At 46.1% G+C, this 28,000-nt stretch overlaps 2 protein-coding genes across 5 annotated transcripts; one reads left to right on the top strand and one right to left on the bottom strand.

The window, feature by feature from the left end:
• Nucleotides 1–27,999, top strand: CUNH12orf43 (chromosome unknown C12orf43 homolog). 4 transcript variants are annotated; one of them, XM_051805459.1, is made up of 6 exons: nt 1–169; nt 550–599; nt 1,018–1,115; nt 1,736–1,809; nt 2,126–2,216; nt 2,605–4,230. In XM_051805459.1, exons 1-6 carry the CDS (start codon nt 10–12, stop codon nt 2,954–2,956), a joined length of 825 nt encoding a protein of 274 aa, XP_051661419.1. In that variant the 5' UTR covers nt 1–9; the 3' UTR covers nt 2,957–4,230. The 4 variants fall into 4 exon arrangements, 1 of the variants encoding a protein (XP_051661419.1); XR_007907438.1 differs by lacking the exons at nt 1–169; nt 550–599; nt 1,018–1,115; ... (1 more) ...; nt 2,126–2,216; nt 2,605–4,230 and adding exons at nt 14,365–15,892; nt 16,506–16,682; nt 22,130–22,259; nt 22,878–23,088; nt 25,203–27,999; XR_007907439.1 differs by lacking the exons at nt 1–169; nt 550–599; nt 1,018–1,115; ... (1 more) ...; nt 2,126–2,216; nt 2,605–4,230 and adding exons at nt 16,689–18,991; nt 22,130–22,254; nt 22,896–23,088; nt 25,203–27,999.
• Nucleotides 4,971–20,846, bottom strand: HNF1A (HNF1 homeobox A). Its single transcript, XM_051805451.1, has 10 exons — nt 20,202–20,846; nt 13,186–13,385; nt 12,147–12,333; nt 11,611–11,849; nt 10,678–10,835; nt 8,746–8,947; nt 7,330–7,521; nt 6,932–7,053; nt 6,502–6,643; nt 4,971–5,940 (listed from the first exon to the last, which is right to left on the bottom strand). Exons 1-10 carry the CDS (start codon nt 20,534–20,536, stop codon nt 5,813–5,815), a joined length of 1,905 nt encoding a protein of 634 aa, XP_051661411.1. The 5' UTR covers nt 20,537–20,846; the 3' UTR covers nt 4,971–5,812.
• Nucleotide 28,000: the final 1 nt, after the last annotated feature.

Here is a 28,000-nt window from a genome sequence, read left to right as displayed (position 1 = left end):
GCCTGCAACATGGCGGCGCCCAGGGGCGGCTCGGGCCCGGACACCGACGCCGGCAGCAGCTCGGACTCGGACGGCGGCGGCGAGGCCGCGGCGCGGTTCCGGGAGGCCGCCTGGGACTGTGCGGCGCAAGCGGCTGCGGCGGTTGCACCACGGGCGGAGCCGCGCGGCGGTGAGGGGCCGAGAACAGCCGCACTCTGCTCTCCGAGTGTTCTGCTCTGCCCTTTCTCCTCTCTCCTTTTTCCCTCTCCCTCTCCTCTCCGGGTCCCTCCGCAGCGCCTCCTGCCCCGGCCTCTGTGCCGTGGTGCCGGTGTGGGAGCCGGGCGGGGTCCTACCCAGGTCATCCCCGGCCTCCAGCCCGGCCTGGAGCCCCTTCCTGGCAGGACTGGCCGGAGCCAAGTTTCCCTTTCCCCTCATAACTGTTTCCCCCCCCAAAGGTGGGCGAGAGTTGTCTTTCGGGCACGATTCTTTATGCTATAACATGTGGCCGAAGGGGGTTAAAGAGGTCCTGGAACAGGTCTTTTAAACGTGCTTTTGCTTCTTCCTTTTCAGGTGGCTTTAGGAAGGATCGGTTACAGCCCAAAGATCAGCCAAGTCTGAGGTATTTTTTCTCCTGGTTTCAGACTTTCATGTTTCACTGAAGAAAAAATTAATGTATGTTGTATTTGGGCTGTTTACAGTTAATACCTTGTGATAATTCTCACTGGAAGGGCCTGCTCTGTTTTGGGAATTAGCCCAACCATAATCTGAAATTATGGTTAAATCTGAAAAAGATAGTAAGTTTTTCTATAAGTACATTTGTCATCCCTCTACCAGCAGGGAAATATAGAAGTTGAAAACTTACTGCTGCTGTCATTTACAGCTTTAGTTCCACTGTCAGAAACTGCCCAACTCTGTAAGTGTCCCATGAAGGAATTAGTGCAATTACATATATTACAGTCTCTTGTCTCCTGTTTGGGTGAGGGCACCAGGTGTTTCTGGCCTTGAAAGACAATAATCCTTGTTCTTGTTCTAAACGGGCGGGAGGTGAACGGCTGCCAGGAGGGCGACAACGAGCTCCACACAACTGCAGAGTTCAGAGCACACGTGGCCAAGAAACTGGGAGCAATGCTGGACAGGTATGGGCAGGCAGGGCTGAAAAGGTTTGTTCTATGGATCAGCTACACTGATGCTTTTTGTGTGCTGGACCCAGGAAATTCAACATCATCTCGTCTCCTTCATTCCTGTATTTAGTGCAAGCTTCCAATGGTCCCTGATCTAACCTTGCTGATGTGCTGTGCCCCTCTGGTAAAGATCCTGTGCAGCACTGCCTGTGACCATTTGCCTCTGTGGTGAATGTGCTGTGGGGAGGGAAAAAAGTCAAATTTGGGTGCCTTAGCACTTTGGTCATTTAAAGGGTGGCATGGGAATCTTCCATTTGTTCTTACAGTCTAAAGCAGTGCCCAATTCAGGGTTGTGCTGGCAGTGTGCCTCTGACTGGGCTGTTCAGTGTGTAAATATGGCCCTGGAGAACTAGAATTCCTGATGTTTAGAGCTGGCTTTAGAAAGGCTGCTTTTAAATCATTCCTGTGGCATGTGTGGGTGAGAGGAGAAGGCCTGGTCTGCCCTGAAAGCAGGGACCTGAGGCAGCCTCACTAACAAAAAAGTGTAACATCTCCCTCTAGTCTTGTTTCCCAGAAATATCCAACTTGAACTGAGTTTGCACAAACCTAAGTTCTGACTGGAGTTTTCTGTTTAGTTTTGTAACTGTCTTGAAGGACTCATCAGGACCTTCTCAGACCTCTGTGCCACAGTCTGACTCTGCAGATGATGGTGAGTTCCAGTCTCAGCCATTGTGACTGTGTTGGTTAAGTGATGACAAGTGACATGGATCCTGTCCATCACCAACTAATTAGTTGTACACCCAACTAATAAACATTTGCAATAAAAGATTTTTCTTAGTGCCTGTGAGGGCTGTTGCTTTGCAGCTGTGACCTTTGTGCCCCAAGTCCTCCCACACAGTCCCAAATAATTGCTGTCAAGCTCTGTAGCAATACAGTAACAGTAGTGAGGCTTCCAGGGAGATGGCTGTTGATTGCTTTCACCTCTGTTTTATATCATGCCTAAAATTCCCCTACCCATACTTCAGGTTTTCGCCTCTTCTCTTCCTCTGTCCCTGGAGACTGTGGGAAACCAGAGCCTTGCCCTGCAGCAAGGAGGAGGCGCCCAGTGAGCTCCAGGTGAGGTGTTGGCAGCTGCTTTGCTCCTCAAGGACTGTTGTATCCCACATTTCAGAGGCAGCTGGAAATCCCACGAGGGAACAGGAAGCTGAAAAGCTGGAGAAGTGTGTATTCATGACTCTGACACTGGACTAGACCAGAATTTTGTTTCTTATTTTAGTGCTGGGGGAACTAGAAATGTTTGTGGGAGATTTTCTTTCCCCTTCTTGTGTGTGTAAAGAGCATCCTGGCCTTCCATCTGGTTAAATGCAAACTGTAGGTGTGGGAGTCCCAGAGCCACTGGGTGTTTATCACGTGTTCTCATCTCAGATTACTCTGCTGGCTGAGTTTTGGGTGAATTGAAGGCAAAAGTGTAACACAACCTCCTTCCCTCTTGTTCCCTTCCCAGTGACACAGACAGTGACCAGGAGTGGCAAAGGTTCCAGGAGGCTGCTGTGTCAGCTGCAGATATTCTGAAGCAAAGTGCTTTTCCTGCACTATCCCAGGATTCCAGCCAGGATCAGAGTCAGGGTTGTGTAGAGCACAACCAGAAGAAAAAGAAGAAGAAGAAGAAAATTAAGGGAGAGAAAAATATTCAAGAGAAAAGAATAGACCCAGTAGAGTGTGACCAGATCTGCAAAGATTTGCCTCGGTTGGTGTCTGCAAATGGACAGCAGGAGAGACAGAACAGCAATCATGGAGACAACTCAGTGCTGCCAGGAGCTGTGAAGAAGAAAAAGAAGAAGAAAAAATTGGAATGATGGTTTTACTCTGCAAACAGCAGGCGGTTGTGATGGATGAAGGAAATGAAAGAAAACTTAACAACAAGAGTTGCTGCAGAGGAGGGAAAATTAATTGGCAGAGCTTCTGTTCTAAAAGCTCAGTGGCCTGAGAGACTAATTAAGTGCCTTCCTGTGCTGTTGGCACCCCTGAGGAAGGGAACATTGTTCTCCTCACAGGGCAGTTGTCTGTGCTGCTGCTCGTGCAGGCCAAGCCTAAAAGGATGAAATCCTGTGCCAGACTTGTGTGACAGAGGGGTGTAATCACAGCTGCATCTCTCCTGCTCTGTCTTCACATCATGAAACCAAATCTGGTGTCCTGGAGAAAGTACATGATGAATTGAATTTGGTTTACATGGCAACAGGTGATCAACTCCCTTTTCTCTTTGCCTCTTGTAGGCGCCTACTAAGAATAATTGCAGCCTGTGGGAGACTCATTTACCAAAAGCACCCTTTCAGATACCAGGGCCCCCTTATTTTTTTCCTGTGATCATCATAACAATCTGTTGTTGAAACCTGCAGTGTTACTAATCCCTCTGCAATCTGCAGCTCTCCGGGGCCCCAGCACATAAACAGTGTGCAGTGAGCTGATTTCAGGGTTGGTATAAATGGGTCCTGCTGTTCAGTTGTGTCCACTGACATTTTTTTTTCATGTATAGTTTTTTACGGCATCTCTTGTTATTAAATTCTGTTATGCTCTTGGGCTTATTTAATTTGGTAGGTTTTGTATAACAATGGCTTTCTTGCTGTATTTGGATTCTCCCCAGCAGAGAGAGAGAGATGGCTGAGGGTGGCTCTTTAGTTGCTATGAAATTGCTACAGAAAGGACTTAAGCCTAATTTAAAAATTACTGTGTTTCAGTTGGGTTGATTATGACTTTTGTCTCTGAAATACTGTGAGGTTTGGTGGTTTTTGGTATGACTCTTAGTCTGTTTATGCTTCAGTTCCAGTCTTTCAGGAAATTACCTGTTACTAATAAATATTCTTCTCTTTTAAGATTGTTGGGTTTCAGTAGATCCAACTTATTTGCCCTAATCAGGAGACCAGAAAGCCAGATTAGAAAAACCAAAAGAGTGAACTGTTGCTCTTTGAGCGTGGGAAACCTGCTGTAAGGTCCTTGCTGGTTTTCAGTCAAGAAAACACAGTTGGCATCCAAAAATGGAAAAGCCAAGTAGAAAATTGGCTTGTAATCTAACTGAATGTGCCAGCACAAGTTACTTGTCTTATGGGGCAGTTAAAACTGCAGTGCACTGCAGCTTGGACCTGGGCTTTCAAATGCATAGTGGCCTAAACATTACCTTTTGATTTGATTTAAGATTATTTTTGTTCTAGTTGGAAGTTATGTATATATTTGCAACTGATGCACATGGGAAATTAGCAAACAATTCTAGGATAAAACTCCTCGGAGAATCTAGTGCCTGAAATTGTTGGTGGTGTCTAGAGGAAGCTCCTATCAATGAAACCTGTAATGGACATCTGCAATTTTGTAATTTCCAGATATAACTGAAAAGTTCATTGTTGGGTTTTTCCTTTTTTAATTTTCTCTCGTGTCTTAACCTTTTAAGAGTCTTGAGCGTGTTCTAGTCTCAAGGGTTTTTATCCATTTCACAGTAGAAAGAGTAGCTCAGTTTCAGTCCCAAAAACCTGTTAACCAGACATGAAGAAAGCCCCAGTTAATGACATATCAGTAATGTGAATGTTGAGAGTAAATAGAGAGGAATAATTAGAAGAGGAATTATGTGAGTGGATCCTTGGGACTAAAAACCTACACTTAGTGCAGGCAAGACTCTTAGACCCCAGGGTGATTATTTGCATATCAAGAGCTACAGAATGGAGCCTACAGGGAAGCCAAGAATGAGCCACGTTCTGTAAAATGAATCCAAGCTGACATGTTTATAGAGAAAGCTGAAGGAACCTCTACTCTCTGTGCAGCTTAGGAACCTCCCAGGTGTTGTGCAGTGTCAGGGACCAGTGGGGAATGCCATCCTCCAAATCATTCAGCAAGTCACATGAGATAAGAATCCACAGGGTTAATGCAGAGAACTGGAATCTCCTTGCTGCTGTTAAACTTTAATTTCTGCATTTAAAACAAAGCAGAGCTATATCAAAAATAACCAAGCCATTTCCACTGGGATAGCATGATTTTAGAGCAGGTCATTTGTAACTGAGAATGTTTGGTACTTTGGTTGTTAATTAAGGATTTGTAGCTTGTAGTCAGTGATCCCACGCTGACAGGTTTGTGCCAAGCCATTCCCAAATGTGTTTCTTGGTGATTTTCTTTGCAAAGTCAGGAACCAAGTTCTCTCTCTTGCCTCCAAGGTGCTGTTATTGTTATTATTGATGCTCCTTCAGCAAAGGAGGAGAGTGTTTTAAAGATGGTGTCCCTTCTTTGGCAGCTCAGCTTTGCTCTTTCCTTCATGGCATAGTCTGGTGTTGGCAGGTTTGGACAGGCCCAGCTTGATGAAAGCTGAGCTGAATGAAAGCCCCATCCAGGCCCTGGCACTGCTGCCATATTTCAGTCAGGTCCCTGGCTTGGTGGGATTTCCTTTTGGGCAGCCACAAAAGGATGTCTGGTCATTCTGTGGTGGCCTGTGGGGGTTTGGGTTTGCTGTTTCTGGGGAGGGCAGTGGATTTTAGCAGTGCCAGCATCATCTTCCCATGGCTTCTGTCTGGAGCCTGAGACATTTTCTCTCCTGGAGGCAGCTGAGCAGGGGTCTGTGTGAGGCAGTGGGGGCTGGCTCAGCACAGCAGCCCTTCCTTCCCGTGGTGACAGAGGTGACAGTGATGGCAAACACGGTTGGAGTTGCACCTGAGTCACCCTGGGGGCAGCTGTGGTGATCACTGGGTGGAGGAGGCCATCTGTGTGGAGATGAAGGTCTCGATGACGTTGTGGGTGGATGGCAGCAGCTGGCTGTGGCTGTTGGTGGGGTCGGAGCTCTGGTACAGCACCAGGCTGCTGGAGGACACTGCCAAAGGCACAGGCACAAGGTCAGTACAGATTCCCACTGCAGGCCCCTTGCCCTGCATGTACACCCCCACATTTCCACCATGGCTGCACTCCCCTGGCACAGGGGCTTAACTCCTTTCGTCTGTCTGCTTTGTGTGCTTTTACGTAGGTCCTGAAAACACTGAGGGCAGCAGAGTTCAGTTTTGAGGATTCTAGCTGATCTCCTAGTTCTCTTAGAACTGGGGAGATCCAGCTGGAGTCTCTTCACGAGGGACCCTTGGACTTTTCAGCCCTGAAAACTGCCCACAGGACTGGATACTCATCAACACTGATTTTGCCAGTATTTTTAAGGTTATTTTCCTCTCTAGTTTCTGAAGGAGCCCATTCCCACAGTCTGGCCTTACACAGAAAGTACTCTGGATTTTTTCCTTGTACTAGCTTTTTGACCCCTTCAGGACACTGGTATAGCCCTCTTAGGGAATTGTGAGCCCCAGTTACCATTTCCTAACTGGATTTTGCAGAGTTGGGAAGAGAAACTGGGCAGTATGTGGTTTGAGACAGTAGTGGCTGCTGCTCTTACCTGCAGGGCTCGAGGAGAGGCGTGGGCCTGGCTGAAGGTGCTGGATGGTGGTGTCCTGGTTCTGTAGGTGGATTGTTGGTGCCTGTGACACTGGTGTGTGCATCCCAGACTCGGTGTGAGTCTCTGAGTCAGGGGTGAATGCCTAGAGAAAAGAGAGTTAACAGTGCCTGGCTTCTTCATCCCTTCTAACAGGTGTGAGAGAAGAGTTGAGCAGGTGCTGTTTCTAAGGACAATTAAATCCTCCTTGATGATGCAGTGAGGAGCTTTCTCTAGTGCCTCCAGTACTGCAGCTGGCACCAGTGAGGAGATAAAAAAGATGGTCCTGCTGGGATGACACAGACACCACACACCCAAAACCTCTTTGACAAGCAAGGAGCTGCCTGCAGACTGGTGCAGTTCTAAGGTGGGGAACAAAGGCATGTGCTGTTACCTGTTTAGTTGGTGTCAGGTTGGTCAGGGCGCTGAGGTTGGCTGTGTCTGTTATCACCATGGTTTGTGGTAAGAGGCCTGTGTGTGTGTACTGGGCCACTTCAGACTTGGGGCCGTAGAGAGCTGTGCAGGAAAGAAAACAAGGTCATGTGGGTGCTGGAGCTTTGCATGAGGCTGGTTTGGCTGAGCTGTTCTCCTCGTGCGAGGGGACCTGCTGTCTGTCTCTGAAAGGCTGGGAGTGGAGGGACAGGGAGATGAATGCAATAGAAAAATAATTTCATAATTAGAGCAACAATAGCAGAAGAGGAAACCAGAGTGCTGCAAGCCCAATTCCCAGCAAATGCCCTAGAACAGAGGCTTTATTTTTGTTTGCTTGAGCAAACGAGTTCATACTCTTACCGTGAGGGTTCTGTATCTGGGCCATGGTAGCCATGAAGGGGCTCTGGTTGATGTGGCTCTGGACTTGCTGCATGAGGGGCTGCTGGTAGGAGGGGTGCAGTTGCTGGGAGAACTGGACAGGCTGCAGGGTAGTGAGGCTGCTCCCCATGCTGTTTATCACAGGTACACTCTGGGGCTGGGTTGAAGCCAGGCCTGGAAAACAAGGACTGATGACAGTGGTGTCACACACTGTGGGAGGAGTGTGGCTGCTCTGCACTGGGGGTGTCACACAGTCATTGTGGCAGCCCTGTGGTTGCAGGGTGATTGCAGATCCTGCTTTTCAGGAGTTTCATTAGTTATCTGTGATGAAGAATAGATTTCATGCCTGTGAGAGTGAAGTGGCAATGTGCAAAATGTGCACTGCAGAACCCCACCTCTTGTTCCTGTCTACACCCTGTGTACCAGTGTAGCCCATTTTCCAGTTTAGTGATGACCTGACACAGAGGTCCACTGGGGAGGCCTTGCTCAGAAGTAAACTCAGAACATCATTTCAGTGCCCAGTTAATTTTACTCTTTTTTTTTATGAAGCTCTTGGCACCAGAACTAGACTGTAGCCGTCCAGCCACATGGAGTGGAGTTTAACCTCTTTTTGCTAGGGCTGCCAAATTATGGAACTTGTGTCAGGTAGAAGGTTTCACACATTACTGCCCTTTTCCCACAACTGTTCAAATCCTATTCCTGTAAATCAACAAGTCTCTCCAGCACTCCAATTTTATGTTTTTTGTTTGCACAGAATTTGAATCCATGTCATAATCTGAGGTATAAGTGGAAATGGAAATTAATTCAGAGCTGTCACCATGGAGCAAAATAAGGCCTCTTTCTTCCTAGGAAAGTGTAAGAGGAGAGTATACATTTTATTTTCCAGTATCTAATGAGATGTACTTTGGCAGTAGACTAGTCTTGGAATGAAAAGAAATCTCATACAAGTCCAGAAAAGCTGTTAAAGTGGAAAATATAAAAAAATAGTAATTACTGTGGATTCCAAAGGCATATGCTGCTCTTTGCAGGAAGTGGAACAGTATGTTTTGTCTTTCAAGCACCATGAACATGCTTCAATTTTCATAGTTCTAAGGAAGTATTAAATTTATATTTGGGAAGACGAAGAGCAGCAAACCAAAACATTGGCATAGGAATAGATTGCAGAATTCCATTTACTCTGAAGACGTGGGTTTGTGTGTAACATGATTCTAACGTGAGGAACATCTGCCCCTTAATCCCACTGGAACCTGCAAGTACCCAGTGCTGCTGAAGATCCTTAGTGACAATTTCCTCTCGTGTGTCACTGCCAGCTTAGTGCCTTTGCCTCTGGAGGTGGGGCAGGTGCTTGCAGGAGTGACAGGCAGCTCTTTGTGTGACTCCTGGCAGGGCACAACTCACCGATGACCAGGGTGGAGGCTCCGGTGTTGGTGAAGGCGGGTGCCAGGGACGGGGGCTCGCCCGCCCCGATGGCCATGACGCCCGGCAGGGATGCCATGATCAGGTTCTGGGTCTGCTGGCTCAGGGCGTGTGGGCTCTGCTCCAGGCTGTGCAGGGCAGTCAGGGTGCTGACAGGAGGGAGGGTTCCTCCAGGAGCTGACACCTGTGGGAAAGGAGAACCCTAAACATGCCACCTGCAGCAGGCTGGGGAGTCCCAGGGCTGTGAGAAACATCCTCCCTTTCTTCCTGCCTGCTCTGACCCCTTGCTGACTAGGAAGGCTTCACATTTGCTTGTCTGCAGTTTCCCTGTGCTCAATTAACTAGCACAAGTCAGCTGTTGACATAATGAGAGTAAACTGAGAGTTTAGTTCTTTCACATTTAAGAAATCATCAGGATTTTTCAAACAGGAATGAGGTTAGGCCTGGTGCATTCTTTTTAGAGAAAGAATATCTTTCACAGCTGAGTGTAGAAGGTGATGCTCAGAGAAATTAAGAGGCTTGGGTACACAATAGTTCTAGCTGCAGAGTCCAGCACAGAATGCAGGAGTTCCTCTTCTCTTGTTCACCTTTTCCCCCGAGAAATGCCTGTAATTTCCCTTTCTCCCTGCAAGTGTCTGTTAGTGGCCAGTGACTGCGATTTTAAAGGACTTGCTGATAAGTCCCATTAGACTATTTTTGTCACACAGTGTATTTTTCAGGCTGTGTTACATGGCAGTTCCCTGCTGTTAGAGAGGAGAAGTACCTGTTAGATAGAACAGGACTGTTCTGTGTTTGTGTGCCTTGCTGATTCAGTCTGTCTTTGAGAAATTTAATAACTTGACTGTTTTCTCAGCCTCTAAAATGAACCACGTAACCTGTGTCTATGCTCCAGTGGGGTTTTGAGTTTGTAAGGCCCTTTAGAGACCTGTAATCAAAGTACTGTGGAAGAGCAAAAAAGCATTCTAATAATTTGGCTGATAGAGAAAGTTCAATGCTTTATATTATACTTTTTTTTCTCTCCCCTCAGACAAAAAGCTGTAAGGAACCTTTAGTAAGAATAAACACCCCGAGGTTAAACAGTGGGACAAACCACCTTGATATCAGTTTTAGAAGACAGACGTAGAAGATTTCCAGGACCTCATAAAAGACACATTTTCTTCAGCAAGAGACCAGAAAGCAGCAAAGTGAGTGACTGATGGGATTTAAATCATACTCATTTTTAGTGACCTTAACTTTGCCTCAGGGCAACTTGCACTAATGCAAACTTCTGCCAACTGTTTCTCTGTAAGCAAGGGAACATGTGCAATCTGAAATGATCAGTCATGTAGTTCTAGTGCTTCACTGCTAATTATGTGGGAAAAGGTGTAATCAGACCTCAAAAGGAAATTGGCTTTGAGAAGGTGGATTGCTGCAATCTACATATCCAGTGCTGTCTGCATACAGGCTGTTGGGCTTAATTTTCACAGGTAAGGTAGATGTAGGTGTGGTTCTGTGTCCTGTTAATCCCACTGGTCTGATCAACTATCTTGAGATGTGTTGAGTTCAGATGAGAGTTGGAGATGAGGTGAGAATCTCACTGTGGAAAGGAGGAGAGAACAGGGTTTTCTGGGAAGAAGGGAACCATGTCATACCTTGAGTGCTGTGTTTTCAGAATAGGCTGTTTTGATTGCTCATAAAGGAAACGGATTCTTGCTTTCATGCTCTAATTCCTGCCCTCACTGCAGTTTAGAGGGCACTTGTGTCTCAGGACTGTTGATCTCATGTGGTCAGTGCAAAGTGACTTTGTAGTATCTCTACAAAAATGTGGGTTTAAGAACATCCTGGGAAAAACTACTTCTGAATAGTCCACATTGTGACCACAGTCAGCAGAGCTGATGTCCTCCAGTCAGCAGAGCTGAAGCATCCATCACTTACCAGCTTAGTGTCTGTGCTCAGTAGGTTCTGACTGGGCTCCAGTCCCGGGGGAGAAACCTGGTGCAGGATGGTTTGGGTGGTCACCATGGAGCTGTTCCCGTGGGGGTTGCTGCTGGAGGACTCTGCCTCGCTGGCTGGCTGCTGGTTGTACCTCACTCCTGCATCACAACAGGAGGGAAACTGGTTGTCAAAAATGAGAAACTGAGGAAACTTTGGCAGGTGCTAAATGGAGTTTCCTTTGCAGGCACTTGCCTCCAGATGTTTGGGCAGGGACTTAATGGGTAGTAGGGGAACCAGAAGAACAGGCCTTCTCACACTCTGCCCTGGCTTTCCTCTGTAACTTGGTGCAGCTGCTTCCTCAAATACTGACTGGCTGTGAGTGCTGCAGGGAGCAAGCAGGGTTCACTGGAAACCACCCTGCTGGATGTGGTTGTAAAGAGGAGAGTTGTGGTGAGATCATCTCTTCCCAGAGCAAGAGCAACTCCCAGCTCTGGCCTGTGAAGCTGAAAAAGCTCTGCTCTTTTTGGATGGAGAACGACCTTTCCTGATCCTAAAAAATTTGATGGGGCTGGTATTGGAAGGAGAAAGGGGCACACAAGTGAAAGGATATGGAGCTGATTTCTGACAGCAGGCAGGGATGACTCCTCCAAAGGGGATTGCTGCCTGCCATCTGGGAGGGAGAGCAGGATGTCACAGTGAGTGACAGCTTTGGCTGTGAGCTTTGTTACTGAACTCTGTCACCCTTGCCATTCTAGCCACTCTCCTCACTCACAGACATGGGCTCTTTGCCACCTGTGCTCTTCCCTTGTAGCAAGTCTGCTTTTTCTGTCTGTAGATTCACCTCCTAAAGGGGTGGATGTGGGAGACGGTTTTGGTGACTGGCTTTGGGGAGGTTCACCCCCTCTTTCAGATCTCCCTCTGGTTGCTTCTTACCGTGAACTTTGGTGGGTGAGAGAGCAGCTGGTGGTTGGAGGGAAGAGGAGTTGTGAGGAGTGAGGGGGGGGCCAGAGGTGGGTTGGGGTCCACTGAAGGTGTCCATGGCCAACTTGTGCCGGAAAGCCTCCTCCTTCCTGCGGTTGGCAAACCAGTTGTAAACTCTGACCTCTGTCACCAGGTTCGAGCCCAGTCCCTGGGCCTGAGATGGGGAAACACCCCTCTGGATACACTCTGCCCTGTTGGGGGAAAGCACAAGGACAGCCTTGCTGAGCTGGGCTTAGCTGGAGACACAGAGTAAGTGCACAGCCCCAAAGGGGCTGGGGTCTGGCACACTGTGCTGTGTGATCCTGATACAGCAAGACAGGAGGTGTTCCTTGTCCTCTGTGCACAGGGAATGCTCAGCTGTGGCATTTCACTCCAGCGTGGCTGGTGTCAGTGGTGACACCCACTGCTGTGCCCTTGCCCTGCCTCTCACCAGGACACAGAGGGGCCCTGCTGTGCCCCCTTCCTCAAAGCCACACAGCCACCCTTACCTGTTGCACTCTTCCACCAGGGCCTCCCTCTCCTCTTTGCTGGGGTTTTTCTGCCTTTCATAGGCTTGGAACAGGATCTGTTGGGAGGCAGGACCCCACTTGAAGCGGTTTCTTCTTCCCTTCTTGGTGGGCAGGTCATCTCCCATGGGCTCCTCTGTCAGGATACCCTGGCCAGCATGTGTGAATTCTGCAGGCACAGAAGGGCAAGGGTGTTGGCTTTTTGGAAGCATTTCCAATAGTTCTGTCTATTTGGGTGCCTAGCAGGCCCAATGCAGCTTACCCTTGGAGAATATCTTGTACAAGACAGAGGGTTGAATCTAAATAAAGTGGAAATAAAGTACCATAATCTGCTAAAACTGATGTTTCTAGCAGGACCATCTTTACCTGATGGTTCTCTCATGTGCATTGCATCTCTGCTCCCACCTTGGAGTAGTGAAAGCAGATTCAGCTGAGTTTAGAGAAGGCATAGAATCATAGAATGATTTAGGTTGGAAAAGATCTTTAGGATCATCGAGTCCAATCATTAACCCAGCACTGCCAAATCCACCCAAGTGCCACATCTGCATGTCTTCTAAATCTCTCCAGGGATGGTGACCCTACCACTTCCCTGGGCAGCCTGTGCCAGTGCTTAATAACCCTTTTGGTGAAGAATTTTTTCCTAATATCCCATCTGAACCTCCCCTGGTGCAACTTGAGGCTGTTTCCTCTCGGGCAGGAATTCTGTCTCTGTCTTCTGCCCACTACCCTGCTTTAGTCTGAGGATGGGTGTAGAACTCTAACTGCAAACAGGGAGCATTAGGTGGCTGCTCCTTAGCCAGCCAGAGAGGGAGGTGGGTCACTGCTGTATGAGGGGAGTGATTTCCCATGTCCTGTTTCGTTCACCTCACCACTGAGTACTGACCTAGACTTCTCTAAGCTACCTGCTAAAAGTGGCTTTTGCTTCCATTTTTCCTTGGAAAGAATAGGGAGTTAGGGTGATCCAGGGAGAGCAGAGGCCTTTATGAGGTGGAGAGAGGAGAACAGTTGGTGCTGTACTTACGCTGGGCCACCTCCCGCTGCTTCCGGACGTACCAGGTGTACAGGGCTGCCCGTTTTTGGGTCTTCATGGGAGTGCCCTTGTTGAGGTGCTGTGAGAGGTGGGACTGGTTCAGGCCAGTCGTGTCCACCACCTCACGCTGAGGGATGTTGTGCTGCTGGAGGTAGGATTTCACCATCTTTGCTACTCGCCAGGGATCCTCTCTGCAAGGAGCAGAAAACACTTCTCAGAGGAGAGAGATCAAACACCTGCTCTCAGCAGACCTGGATTCCAAGGAAGTGCACTGGTACCTCCTGAGGGGCACCTTGCCTGTCATCAGCAGCACATTTGGTGAGGCCAGAGTGTTCACTGGCTGCAGGAGGGAAAGCTCAGTTCCTCAGTGGTTCAGTTTGAACTCTGCATTCAGGGTAAGAACTGCAGGGCACTGGAAATAAAGTGCAGAAGATGTAGCACTGGCTTCCTTTGAACTGCTCTTTGTAGGTACTTTGATCTCCCCTTAGGAGGAGGCTCTTCAGTTACCAAGGGATTTTCCCAGTACATGGCCACGATCTTTGCTGTCTGGGCTCATTTTCATGCACGGTTTTGGGCTGTTCTCTCTAGGCAATTGTCATCTGTGATGACAGAAAGTGCTGACCAGTGATGTGAGCAAGGAATGGACCTTTCTGCTGGCAAGTACTGTGGATTTAAAGCACTTTTTCTGCTAATGAGGAATGGTATGAGGAGGGAAGTGATGTTGCATTTCAGTATTCAGATAGATGTTCTGTGACTACAGATCTCTTTGCAGAGGCAACCTTTCTCTTCTCTTCTCTTTCCCTACATAAATTTTCTTTTCTATCCCCCTCTCTTTAAGGCATAGATGCTTGGGGTGGATGTACTAAATCTTCTAAGACAGATTGATTGTGATATTAGGCTGAACCCAGCTCATGCCCTCATTCTGGTCCAGGTTGGGTTGCCTTGCAATAATTCAGGAAATGGAAGCGGGCTGTCATTATCCTGTGATGTGACAGCTCTGTATGCATATGTATGTGACAAGTCACCCAGGATTATGTTCTTACACATCTGCTATGTGTTATTCAAACACAGTGATTCACACCTAGAGCCCCTTGGAGCTTCTAAATGCAATAAAGAACAACAGGCAAACCACCAATTCCTCCTATTGCCACCCTCCTTTGGAGTAACAGCTGAGGGAATAGACCTGCTTCAGACCTGCACACAAAACTTGAGAAGCTAACCTGATTTGGGATTTTACAATTAATGTGAATCTCTGGGTTTTATGATCTCCAATTAATTAATTAGAACATCCGTGGAGGTTCCTAAGGAAAACAGAGAAAACATGACTGTGACTTTGTTGTGTGTATTAATTTCACCAGAGCTGAAAGTCACAGTAGCAATAAAGATGTGAAAGCAGGCAGTGTGAGTCCAAACAGTGCAGGAGCCTCCCTGCAGAAAAGCCCCTGGCTCACTTCAACAAGAGCATCTTTCTGTGCCTTCTATGTGAAAGGTCTGGAGGAACTGGTTTGCTTGCTGTGGAAGGACAGTGGTGTGACATTCAACACCAGCATCAAAGGAGCAGTGGGGAGAAAAAAGGTACCTAGGATTGTGCAGAAACTGTCACAAGAACACATATGTCTGAGCAACAGGCACCAACTGTGCTGCTCATTGCTCTGTTGACTCAGGAGGTTGCCGGAGGCTGCAAAGTGATAAGGAGGACAAAGTCCACACCTGTTCTCTCAGTACAAACAGCCTTATCTCTCTTCTCCTGCAGCCTCCCAATGGCTGATAGTCCAAGGAGCAGCTCACAGCAGTTAAAGTATGACAGAAACAGTGCCAGCTACAGCTTTCTGAAGAACCTGCTTAAAATAGAACATTTGTTTCTCTTTTACAATGGAACACTTGCCATAGAGGCTTCTGTTTTTCAGCTTCTTCCCTTAACCATCTTTGTCTTTCAAAAGCCTCACATTTGGCTGAAGTTATGAAAGCTTTTCTTTCCTCAGTGTGTTTTCTTTTTCACTTCTGCTACCTAAATCAATCTCTTCCCTCTGTGATAGTCTAGCCAGCACCTGCACCCTGCACTCCTTGTATAAGTCCCTATAGAGAGGAGAAAAGACTCTGACTGGGAACCTGGTCTCTTAGATTTGAGTTCTGGCTTGGCTGGGAAGAGGAAAGACTGTGTTGCCACTGATGGAAGCCTCTGTTACATTTTGGTTCCTTTCTGCACCCCAATCACGAGACACTTTTGTCTCCCCGTTGAGATCCTCACTCCTCTGTGGTAGGAATAAAGCAGGAAGCATCTGTCAGTCTCTTCTCTCAGTGCTTAAAGCCCTATGTTTTTTGTCTACTTTTGGACAAAGCAGGGAGCTTTGTGAGGCAAAGCAGTGCAGGGAATCTTAGAACAGTGTGATTTCCTGGGACAGCTGTATGAAATCCTGGCTACTCTGTATCATCCCAGTCTGTGATGTCAGTGCAGCAATCCTTCAGGCCAAGGCTACACCAGAGTACAAGTGATGACAGTCTGGTCAGCTGAACCCTCTTGTGAACCATTGCCCAAATACACAGTTCCACCTGTAGAGCCTCCACCATTGGCTAAGACATAAGTTGAAACCTTTGCTCTTTCACTGGCCATAAGATTGTCATGGACTGTCAGAGGGGAGGATTTCACTCTAAACCTGGTTCTCCTGCTTGTAGTTACACTGAACTCTCAATTGCTTCAGTGAGTCAGAACTGCAGAAATGGGTCTGCCTTACTTAAGCTCTCCTTCCATATGTCCAAGCCTGTTTTCTGTCTTTTAGCTTCCCTTTCTCCCCAGATGCAGTCTCCCCATTCATCTCTTGTTCTCCAGGGTCTAATCTCTGTCTCCAAATTCTTCTCACGCAGTTACTTTTGACTTCTCCTGAGGTCTTGCTCTCCTGCTCTCAGTTGCTGGTTGCCATCTGAGCACAGCCCCTCTCTGTGACTCATCCCCACCACAGGGGCCTGGGTCCTCTCTCCATGTCAGCTTCCCATTTTCTTACTTCTGAGGTCACTTTTTAAGGGCGTTTTCACCTCCCTTTTGTTACCTGAACAATAAGTAACCCAGGTAGTTAGTTATAAACTCAAAGGGAACAAGAGGCTGGTTGATAATTTATAGCAACATCTCAAATTTAAATGGAAAGTAAATATCAAGTTGTTAGCATTAAAGAAAACCCATTCCAGAGAGCTGGAGATGTAACATTCAGGGGACCTTCTCCCTCCTTCGCTCTTCCTGACTTTTTCTTTCTCCTTTGTTCCTTTCTTTCCTCTCCTTTTCCTCATTCTCTCTGTCTCTCCTTCTTTCCTGTTCTCAGATTCTCAGGTGAGAGAAGCCTTTATTTCCCCGAGGTGGGTTCTGAATTGCTGCCTTGGACCAGACCCTGCTCAAACAGAGGTTCAGAGCTGTGAAGTGCTCAGGACCATCCTCTGGCCCTTTCCTCAGGAGCTGCAAGCCCTGCACAGCCTGGAGCCGGGCTGGGCACAGAGGGAAGGTAAGACCATCCATCCCAGCAGTTCCTTTCTGTTGAACTTGGCCTGGTTTGCCTCATCTTGGTTTATATGTGGAAATGAAAGGGGTGTGGCAGCTTCATCTCCAGATTCCCCAGCTAGAGCCACTCTAAGGTGAGGGGAAGACTGAACCTTTATCATTATATGTCTTTGTTTTCTTTTTTCCTCCTGGAAAACACACTTTTATCCCTGCCTCCAGGGGAAATCTGTAGCTTATCTCAATTTCTTTCTTTCCTAATGGAATTTCACCCCTTGCCCTACAGGTGGATTGTTGCTATTCCTCTCTCCATTTGCTTTACCTGCAGCTGTATGATCTGTCCCTTCCCCCAAGGTAGCCTCTCTCTTGCTTTCTACTCTGGGAATACCTGGGAGTTTCTCCACACAGCTCAAACTCCCTACTGAGTCATTTATTTCTTATCACAGATGCAATTAGTTTTCTGTGTGGATTGATATGAGAAGAATGTTTTTATTCAAACTGTAAATTTGCAGAAGATCAGTGAAACATATGAAGGGACAAAATGAAAATATGTTAATTCACCTGTTAATATCTGAACTGCCTTTAGCATGTTTTGTCTGTGGGAGCAAGATCTAATCAACACCCATAGGTGCACCCAGTGTACCAGGGTGTATCTTCTCTACATCCTGTTTTACTCAGCTTTGACTAGAGCTTTCCAAACTGTGCTTTCAACATCAGTGGTCCTGCACTGACATTTTTTCCCTTGGTACTGTCATTTTTTCCCTTTCCAATTCCTGGAAAGCCTAACAATGGACATCAGCAATAGCTGCCACAAGTCAGTCTCTCTTAAAATCTGGCCTACAGTACTAGGCCAGGAATTAATAATGCCCAAAGAGGCTTCTAAAAGCAGAAGTGCCTCCATCAGTTTTTTGTATTTGAAATCCTTGTGTAGATGCTTAAATAGCTTTGCAAGCATTGACCTTTTATTGGGATTCCCTGGGCATGGAGATTCTTGCCTTCTTCTCTTTTATCTGTTGATGGGACTAATTTCTATTATAGACTGTTCTGCCCTGCCTTAAGGTTCTTTAACACTATTTTAAGGACATTACTTTTAGGCATCTTAAAACCAAAAAAATTTTATTTGTAAGTGACAATTTCTTAGATATTCTCACCCCCTGATACTGGTTCAGCTGCTTGAATGAGTTCTCAGACACAATGTCACTTTGATGAGAAATTTGAAACATGTCAATGCAGACTTCCTGCTGTTTTCACTTCACCTTGATTAATTTAGACCTATTATATTCCTCTATAAGTATACTTGTAATTTTTTGCTGACACTGAGGCTTCTGGTGCCTTCATACTGCCCTTAACAGCAGAAGGGAATTGCTCTATCCTGTGATGGGGGGAGTGATGACAGAGAACTCAGGTGTTTCAGGGTAAAGCTTTTGGAATTAAGACCCAGTGTGAGGCTTAGGAGATCCCTGTCCTTGCTCAGTCCTCTGCATGCTGTCTCAGGGGTTTAGGTAGGTCCTAGAATTTGTCTGTACCTCGGTTCCCATTTTTGAAATGGGAATGCTGCTCAATGGACTGTCTGGAGGCAGCTGTGAGACTGTTCATCAGAAAGTATTAATAATTAATATCACGGGGTTGCAAGAGAGGTAAGACTTGTGGTGAGGCTGAAAGTAAGCACAGGACACACTGGCAGCAAGATCCTAGAAGGGCAGGGAGGATCAGAATCCAGAACTGGTGCTGAAGTGAGGGTGGCAGGAAGGGATTCCCTCCATCCCTGTGTCTGTCCTCGGATCACAGCAGATGGCACTTGAGTCCTGCTTCACCCACTCCCTACAGGAAAAAGGGACAAAGCCAGGGGGGCTTCTGCAGCTTCCATGGCTTCCTTTGTGGAGAGATACTTGATAAACCATCAGAAGTTAATGATCAAAAAGCTTATCAGGGTCTTTTCATCTATAAATTTATAAGACAAAAGAGAAATAATAAAGCCATTGGATAATTAGTAACTAGCCAGGGCCCGCCCGGTGCCATTGGGCTCAAACTACCCCAAGACCTGTACGCAGACTCGGGAAGATGAGAAGGAGACAAGGATGAAGGGAAGGAAAGAGTGGGAGGCAGAGAGAGAATCAGCCAAGGAGACAACAAAATGGGAGGAACAGCAGCAGAGGCAAAAGTGAGGAGAGAAGGGAAATAGGTAAAAAGGGTTTGAAAGAGATAAAGGGAACAGAGGAGACTAAAAGATGGGACAGAGCTGGAAGTGGGAAAGAAATGAGAGACATACTGGGCCAGAAAGAAGACTGAATTATTGGGAATGCTTTCCCCACCCAGGTAAGAGCTGACCCAGTGAATTTTCCTCTCTTGGGTACTGTGGAGTCATCAACTCCCAGTCTGCCAGGGAGGGTTTTTTAAGCAATTTACAGCAAATGCTGCCTCTTGTCATGCTGTTTTTCTAGCTCTGGCCTTTCCTGGTGGGATTTGATGTTTTCTTATGCTGTTACATTTTCTGTTGATTTCCTCTGCACGTGAGTGATCAGAAAGCCTGAGAAATTCTCTAGATGGATTTTCAGTGAAGATTTTAAGTGTAGGATGTTGCTGCATCTCTTTGTTTTCTATCACCTTGTCATTTCAAAATACCCCCAAGACTGGCAAGAATCTGCTGTGATAGATGGTAGGATGGACCTGATCCTTGCTTGGACAACTCTCTTGGGTCACCCATAGGAATTGTAATCTCAGTGAGAATCCCAAATGGGAAACCTGGAGAATGTTTGAGTCTATTGTGAGGCTTATTGGTTCAGAGAACTTTTTCTGTCATTTGATCTCAAAAATGCTTTTTGCAAAGGCAGATTTGTGTGGCAGTGAAAGCTGTAGTTGTTGCTGTGTGTGTCCTTTGTATCTGTGATAGGCAGTGGATGGTAGAAGCAGAGTGTTCTGCCCAGGTTTTAACCTTTGCATGTATTTGGTGTGTGCTCTTTTTACAAGAAAAATCCCCACTGAAGTCAGGGAACTTTGCACTCAGAACGAGTTCTCTTGCTTTGTCTTTGCCCAATAATCTACATCAAACCCCAGTGAAATTAACAGTATTAATCTCCTTAAATACAGCAGGGAAACATTACAAATTCACCTTGCTGTACATCCTCAGGCAAATGTGGCACCAGCTCAGAGTGACCGATTTTTTTTTTTTTCCTGATGACTGAAATTGTGAATCCCATTAAAAAACTTAAATTCTAAACCTTGACATTCAGTCAGAGAGATGCAGGTTTTACAGGCCTTGGACTATACTGGAGCCTGATGCTATAAGCACGTTGAATCAAGCTCCATGGCTTCCTTCATGCATTTAAGTGAGGTGAAAGGAAAATTTGAGCATTTATAAAGAATCTGGGGGTGTTGGGGGGCTGCTAGTCCTGCCATGGATGAAGGCTGTCTCTGTGCAGGTAGATCAACTTTGAACACTAGGGAACTGAGCAGAAGGGGAAAGGAGAAGAGATTTAGAGGGAGAGCACAAGAAAACAGCAAAGAGGAGCAGTAAATCTGTCCTTACTGTAATAGTCTTTCCACCACAGCCTTCTGGTGAGCAGCCTCCTCAGGGCTCAAGTTTTCCAGCTCCTTCATTATTGGAGGGGTAAATTCCTCCCCGTCATCGGAGGTTTCATCTTCCGATAACCTGGACTCCCCGATGCCATTGGGGAGGTTGGGGATGTCGGGACAGGGCTCCCCTTTCTCTGTCTGCAGGGCATTGATGGCGCGCTGACTTTCACTCTGGAGCCCGTAGGGTTCCACCTCGCTCAGCGCCTTGATCAGGGTCTCCTTGGTCAGCCCCGACTCCAGCAGTGCTCCCAGCAGCTCCACTTGGAGATGGCTCAGCTTCGACACCATGGTCTTCAGCCTCGTGCCTCTCGGATTTTGGGTTATCCTGCTTCCAGCTTCCCTACACCATGTTCCTGAGGTAACACGCCCGACTGTCAGGAGAGTGGGCACAGCGCAGCCTCCCGCCTTTGTGCCCCCCCAAAAAAAACAAAATACAAAATTGAGCCACTTCAGACCCCCCACGACTGTCCTGAGCCAGTGCTGATAAAGGGACCCTTGGCTATCTGTTTACATTGGAGCAATGTAAATTCTCCAAGGTTCATATTTATCTGTGTGCTTAGCAAGTTACTGAACTTTGGACTTCAGCACCCGCCGCAGCAGTTCACAAAGTGCAGAGGGAGAGAAAGCAGGGGGAGGGGGAAAGGGAGGGAAGCAGGCGAGGAAAATGAAGGATAGGAGGTCTGCAGCATGGAAAAGTGAGCTATGGAAAGAAAACCAGGAAGATGGAAAGGCATGGCTTTCTTCTGGCCCCAGTAGTTTTGGAGAAGGAAGAAGGTGGAGTGCCCAGAAGGAAGAGCCGCGTTGGGCTGCGCGTGGTTCAGGAGAAGGTGCTGCTGTTGGAATATCGCAGAGCCCGCTCGGAGCTCTGGCAGTGGTGAAGTTCAGCCAGTCTGAGCCCTTTGGGCTGGGAGAAAGCCACACTGGCAGCTTCCCTGGCCTTTGTGACACCCCCAGCAGAGGAGTGTGACCATGGGGTCTATGTGAACGTTCCCAAGACTCGCAGGACGTTCTGGAGCTCCAGCTGAATTCTGTGGCAGAGCATCGAGTCTTAAGTGACTTTTTCACTCTGGTTTTGGCTTGCTGGGTATCTTGATATGCAAACACTAGTACCTTCATTTTAACTTGCTGTGTTTATTGCTTAATTGATGAGCAAGGGAAGTGTTCCCACATAATTCGGGGGATTGCAGGCCTTGCCCCTCTGAGCCCGTGATTGAAGGATGTGATAAGGAATAGCCCTGGGTGTTGGTTCATGCTCAAAATCCCTGTCCTATCATCAACTGCCCTCTGCTTCCAATGAGTGCTCTGGGCAGGCTTGTGGTTCCCATTTATCATCTTCCTCCATCCCCTCTTGATACCAGTCCTGCTCTGAGGTTCTGCTCCCACCTATTGGGTGACTTCCTAAAACACGATCCCTGGCTCAGCTGGAGTCACTTAATGCAGTTCTCCAGTTCTGCAGCTCTCTTCCTATGACTACCTTGTCTTTTCTGGTCTGAAATGATATGAATGAATCTATCTACTTTGAGTGGCTAAATTAGGGAATAACTTGGTGTGCACACGTGGCCTCGATGCAGGAGTGTCTCATGAGAGTGATTCCTTGGAGGATTTAAAGGTGTTGTCTCAATGGAGGCTTCCCGGGGGCAGCTGCCTGTGTCTACACACTCCCATCAAACCTAAGCTTACAGGAGCCTGGTACAGCTGTCCCCAAACTGGGTAATGGCCCAAGACAATGCCACAGAGGACCTTGTCCCCTGTTTTCCCTTTGTGGGCACCGTCACCCGTGCTTTCCAGGCTCCTGAGTCAGCAGGAGCAGCACAGGACCCTCCTCCCTCCAGGCACAGCCCGCTGGGGTGGGACTGGTGTAACTGTTGGCTTTTATTTCAGACATGGTCTGCACCCAGAGCACCACGTGGCCTCCCTGCAGGGCGTTAACAAAGCTCAGATGGACACAGAAGACTTTCTTTGTGTGGCTAAAGAGATGTAACAGTTCGGAGTCCACGTAGAAACATGTAATGTAAGAAATTTTCACGTGAGCATTAATGTAAAAAGACATGTTTAGCTTCTAAATATTTTATTTTTGGTCACGCTCTCAACAGGGAAGAAATGAATGGTGAGCTTGGCACTGTCCTATCAATGTTTTGACACGTTTCCATGCATTTCATTTGTTATCTTGTTTCCCTTTATTCCTCCCCCCTGCCCCTGCCAGACATGCCAACAATTACTGGCTGATAACTGTAATTGTCAATTCTAATTACCGTGTCCTACCATGACATTATAGTTTCTGCATGATCTGTCCTTATAATTCAAGGACTTTGCAAACAGAGACAACAGATTGTGGAGCTCTTGCAATATGTGACAGAGGAGACACTGTCACACTGTGTTACTTATTTCTGCCTCTCTTTGGCATGGTGATTTCTTTTACCTAAACTAAGATGGGAAAATATTAGCAGTGTTCTGTTTAAAAGATTGCCCAATCTATATTCTGTAAGTATATAAACCTGTTGAATGCTGGAGGGGAAATGGGGACACAGACCATTAAGTTTAAACAAAGAACAGCAATATTTGTCAGTGGAAGTTGTAAAGAGAAGAAAGCACAACAACAAATTATCTGTCTATATTGTGTGGTTTCAAGGATTCCTTATACACACAGAAGTCCTGATGCTGCTGCTTCTGCTTGCCTTGGAGACCTTCAGCTGCAGAGGCTTTTTTTTGAAACCAGTGAACTTTGAAGTCTATAAACCCAGAAGTGAACATCTGTTTTTATGCTGGGACCTCACTGAACGCTACAACTGGATGCCACGTGGAGAACTGAATATGGAAACCTTTCAAATACTAAGGAGGAGGTAAATATTCTCTGTCACTTTATCCTGAAGGGCTTTTTCCCTTGGTCTGTTAGAATTGTCCATTTTAAACTGCAGGACCCTGGGGAATTAGCAAAAGAACCAGCAAACTTACCCACTTTGATCTTGCCATTGACTGGGACCTGCCAGGCTGTGCCACTGAATGGTTCAGCACTCCTTTAAGTATTTCAGATTCTTCAGTGCAGGAAAACCAGTCAGCTTTTCAGTGTTTCTTAAATGTTACAGATTTAAGGAATGGAGGGGATTCCTGCTGCAAATTAGCCAGTATCCCTATTTTACACCCTGGCACTAAGGATTGCAGTATCCTATTTCCCAGTGTTGTGATATGCAGTTGTGAGGTGATGAGAACAGCAGAGGCCAAGGGTGGAAGCTGCAGAGCTTTTACCAGTTAGATTCTAGTTCTAGCAGTAGAGCAAGAGCTCAGTTGCAGAGTCTGGCCATAATCCAATGTTCTCCTGTAACTGAGTTGTGCTCAAGGGTTGTGCCTTGAGAATGAATATTTGAAATAAGGGGTCTTGGGTTTGCTAACCCATCCTCATCTGTTACCAGTGCTTAGGATATGTTGTTTTCCTGAATTGTAGCAATTTCCCAGGCCATGGCTTGATCCTCAGGTCACTCTGATTAATGTGATCTTGCTAATGTGCAAGTGGAGACTTTTAAAATTCAGAGACACTGAGTGAGACCTGCTTGTTTTCCTCATGTTTGCAGTATTTGGTTCTGTATTTTTTCCCCTGCAGAATGTTTTTCCTTAGGTGTAATTAATCTGGTGGTTGAGACCCCTCAAATTCAGTGTTTCTTGACAAGACATAAGCAGCTTTACAGCACTAATCTGGTCAGTTTAATAGCAAGCTCACAAACAATGTTACATTAACAAATCAGTTTGGATGCAGATTGGAAAAATATATCAGTAATCACAAGAAGTCTGATTTCTATTTTATTTTAATGGCAAGTTTAATAAAGATTATTTAAACATGTTCAACACTTTGTTTTCTCCTACTACACTTGAATATAACTCCAATGCATTTTTAAAGAATTATTTTCTTCTCCTGAAGTAGCAGACAGTGTGAAAATACAGTGACAGCTATTTTACAAAACTAGCTTCCCAGCATTCTCCAATATCCTTCTAGGCAAGGATGTCATGAGCTCCTCTAAAGAAATTCTATTTTATTGGTAAATAATAGTCTGCCTTGATTAAGTGTTCCAAATTAATCCCTGCTGCCTTACATGTAATATTGAATTACTAATTAAATAGATTACTTACTAACACTGAAAACAACTGCATCAAAGTATAATGGATACACAACAGGAACATTACTCTTATATTTTACTGGTCTGTATTCTGGTTATTGCACTTGGGCAAAGCCCCAGTAAGAGACAGGAGAGTGCTGTGAACAGCATGGAGGGCAGAACAGGCTCCCAATGCCTGGCTTCTTGTCAACACCATTTTTACCTCTGATGTTTTAACTTACTGAATAATATCTACTATTAAGTGTACATGATGAAAAATACAGTAATTTGCTGGGATAAAGCCAGTGTAATGTGGCTTCAAGGAGAATACAGAGAAGGGAAAAAACCTAAATGTATTTATGATAGAAGTGCTTCCAGAGGGAGCCTGTGTAGTTCCCTGAATAGGGTGGTAAAATTGCCATTGGCAAAAGAAACACAGAGAAATGGTTCTATTAATAATTCTTTACCATTTTAATGTTCTTCCTGCTGAGACTGCTAAATGCTTTCCTGGCCTGAATGACATTAACATAATCCCCTCCTTGAAATGTGAGAGCTATTATGATAATGCTCACCCTCATTTCTGTTATTGGGGGGAAGAAAGCTACACAAGTACCAAAACTGGTGATTATTTGTGCTTTGGGAGCTCAGTCCCAAAAGGCAAACAGGAGTGTGAAAAATCTGAGATAATTGTCATTTACATGTTGTCGTGGGGTTGGATTTCAGCGATTTGTGCAAACCCAGAGTGTCCCAGCGGGAAGGACTCGCTCAAATACAGTTTTAATGTTTCAAGTATATACCCATTTATGTTCCAATTTAGTAGTTTTTGTTGTAAGTATGTGATTGTAATTGAAAAATGTGATTTTACACAGAAGGAAGCTGGGTTTTTTCATTGGTGCCTCCTTCCATACTTGTAATAGTGCAACCAAAGCTTCCAGAGCCAAGAAGGTGCAAGGCTACCTTTTGACTGAGACACTAGAGGAACTCCCGGGGTTTCTGCTTGCCACTGTTTGCAGGTTTCAGTTGCATTTAGAAGGACAAATATTTTACTCTTTACATTTGTTAAACTTTGGGAGTCTCACTGAAACTAAGGAAGGTGTAACAACCATTAGGAACTGGGCTGGACGCAGAGCTTGGAGTCATAGTGAGATAATGGGTTTAAATTACAGGCTCTCTCTACATATTCCTCCACCTGTATGGGGAAGCAGGACTGTCCTCCTTCCCAGTCACCCATCGGTTCCCCCCCACATTTATTCCCTGTTTTACCATCAGGATGAGGCTGGAGAGCAGGAGCAGCTCTGGAGTTGGGTTATGAAGGAGTTTCCCACTAGGTGGTAGTGAAGAGAATCCTGTCACATGTATGGTCACTGCAGTTTTAATTGTGTTCATCAAGGGTCCTACAAGCAAATAGCCCAGCATAGGTCCCAGCTGTACAGTCAGAACTGGATCTCTTGATTTTTATTTTTTTTTGCCTTCCCTTTCTGCTCATTTCCATGCTATTTGTTCCTCCCAAAACCAAGCAGGGTTGACAACTCTACCTGTCATGTCCTTTCCTGAAAGGTGAAGTGTCTACATGAAGCTACTCTGGTTCTTTCCACCTCCATTAGAGCAGAATCAAGACATGGTTAGCTAAATGTCATCCTCTGACATTTAAACAACTTGGAGGTGAGGACTCTTTGTAGCCAGTACTTTAATCTGATTTTTCTCCACCACACTTGCCTCTGGGAGCTAACCTTCCAAATATAAAAATTAAAAAAAAAAAAAGGTTTTGTTTGCTCCTGGTTTTGAAATACCTTGACAGGTCTAAGCAGAGCATCAGCCTACATCAAAGGTTCCAGACAGAACAGGTATTTTGGAAGGACTTTGTAATGTCAGAGTAAACTGTCACTGAAATTCAGAGTAAAGCTCTCTTGTAGGTCCAAAGAAAGACTGTACAAAAGATATGCTGAGGAAATTATCTGGGGAATGCAAGCAGTGCTCCAATTTGCAGTAAGAGCAGATGCTGGGTCTGCAAGGAGGAATAAATTTCTCCTGTGAATTCATCCCACTGCTATCCTGTAATGATAAAGCAAGCTTGAAAAGTCATTTAGTAGTCTAGTCACAAAGCCTGAGATGCTGAAAGAAATTGTACTTTAATTGCTCATCAGCTATAAATCATTTGTGCCAAATTAATGTGCTGGAAATTTTGCAAGACTGAGAAACTGGAAGCTACTTCAATAAGGACACAAAGCAGGGATATTGTTTCATAGATACCAATATCAGTTTAACATCCAATTCTCAGGGAAAAAAAAAATTGAGGAAGGCTCTTTAGTGCCAAGACAAGGCTGAAGCCCTGATTTATCTTTCCCTGCAGTGATTTAAAAGGACAGAGAGGTTCTTTTTTTCCTCTTACATTTACTGTGTTATAATCAATGAAAAGGGTAGCACAGACATTCCAGACACTTGGGTTTCCACCACAGCAGGGAGGATTCCAAATTATTTGGTCATTATCTAAGTGTTCCTGTAGATTTTCCTGCTGTGCTGAGGGAGAACAAAAGCAGGGAAGTTCTCTGTTGTGCAAGTCCTACCCAGAGCCTGAGTATCTTTTACCTTTTGTGTGTATGTGGGAACTCCAGAATTTCCTCCAAAAAGGACTGACTTGTCTGTGTACCCAGAGCTCCAGGTTCTGAGCATGGCTCCTCCTCTCCTTGCACCACATCCACCCAAGCTCTGTGTCCACTGAGCTGGGCACGGGGACTGTGTGGGGGGTGTAAGAGGAGGGGCAAAGATCAAACAGGGGAGGAAGTTTTGCAAGGTAGTCCAGCCTGAGCTGGATGAGAGGGAATGTTAGCATTCCTCCAGTCCTTCCAGCACACCCAGCTGCCAGGACTGACCCCAGCAGGGAGTCCATGAGCTGGCCAGTCACAGTACTTGGAGTGTTTCCACCTCACAGCTGATAAATCTGATTCTCAAACAGATGTTGGTAAGTGGGTAAAGTGCTGATTATGTCAGGAGCACTAAGGTCATCCCTGTCCACGAGGCCAAAGGGCCGTGAAAATCAGAGGATTTGGATGCTGAAGTGACACAACCCAAATCACTTGTTTTCCAAGCACAAAATACAGGGGAGAAGCCCTCAGAGTCCAGCACCATCTCAATGAGAGCACTGTTTAACTAGGACAGAAGAATCCCAGGCGTCGCCTCCACCAAGACCAAGAGAACCTGTGTTGCACATGCAGCATCCTCCTGCTGCTGCATCCCAGAACTTCAGGGGGCTGCAATATGTTGCAGTTTCCTCTGCATTGATGCAGGAGCTGAGCTAGCAAGGATGAAGGGATCCACCCAGGACTACACAGCAGCTGCTGACAGAACAGAGGTGAAATGAGATATTCTTTATTTTTAATCCTCTGTCACGACCACACAGCCCACTAAGATTTTTCCATTTAAGAGAATAAATGAGATGGACAGAATGAAATTAATTTATTCAATCCACTAACAGAAATAAACTACAGTGGGCTCCAAATTGCATCTGGCATCCATGCAGGTGCAATGAGAATGTCCCCAATATCCCATTAATTCTCTGAAGATTGTAGGAAAATTCTCTTAAAGCATAGAATTTCTCCATACTTTTTTTTTTTTTAAACAAATGCCTATTTTTACCAGACCCAGGCATTGTTCTTCTATTTATATTCCA

The sequence above is a fragment of the Manacus candei genome, unplaced genomic scaffold, assembly GCF_025592945.1.
Source record: "Manacus candei isolate 608988 ecotype Guabito, Panama unplaced genomic scaffold, ASM2559294v1 h1tg000064l, whole genome shotgun sequence".
Classification (NCBI taxonomy): domain Eukaryota; kingdom Metazoa; phylum Chordata; class Aves; order Passeriformes; family Pipridae; genus Manacus; species Manacus candei.
This window is presented reverse-complemented; position numbering and strand designations above follow the sequence as displayed.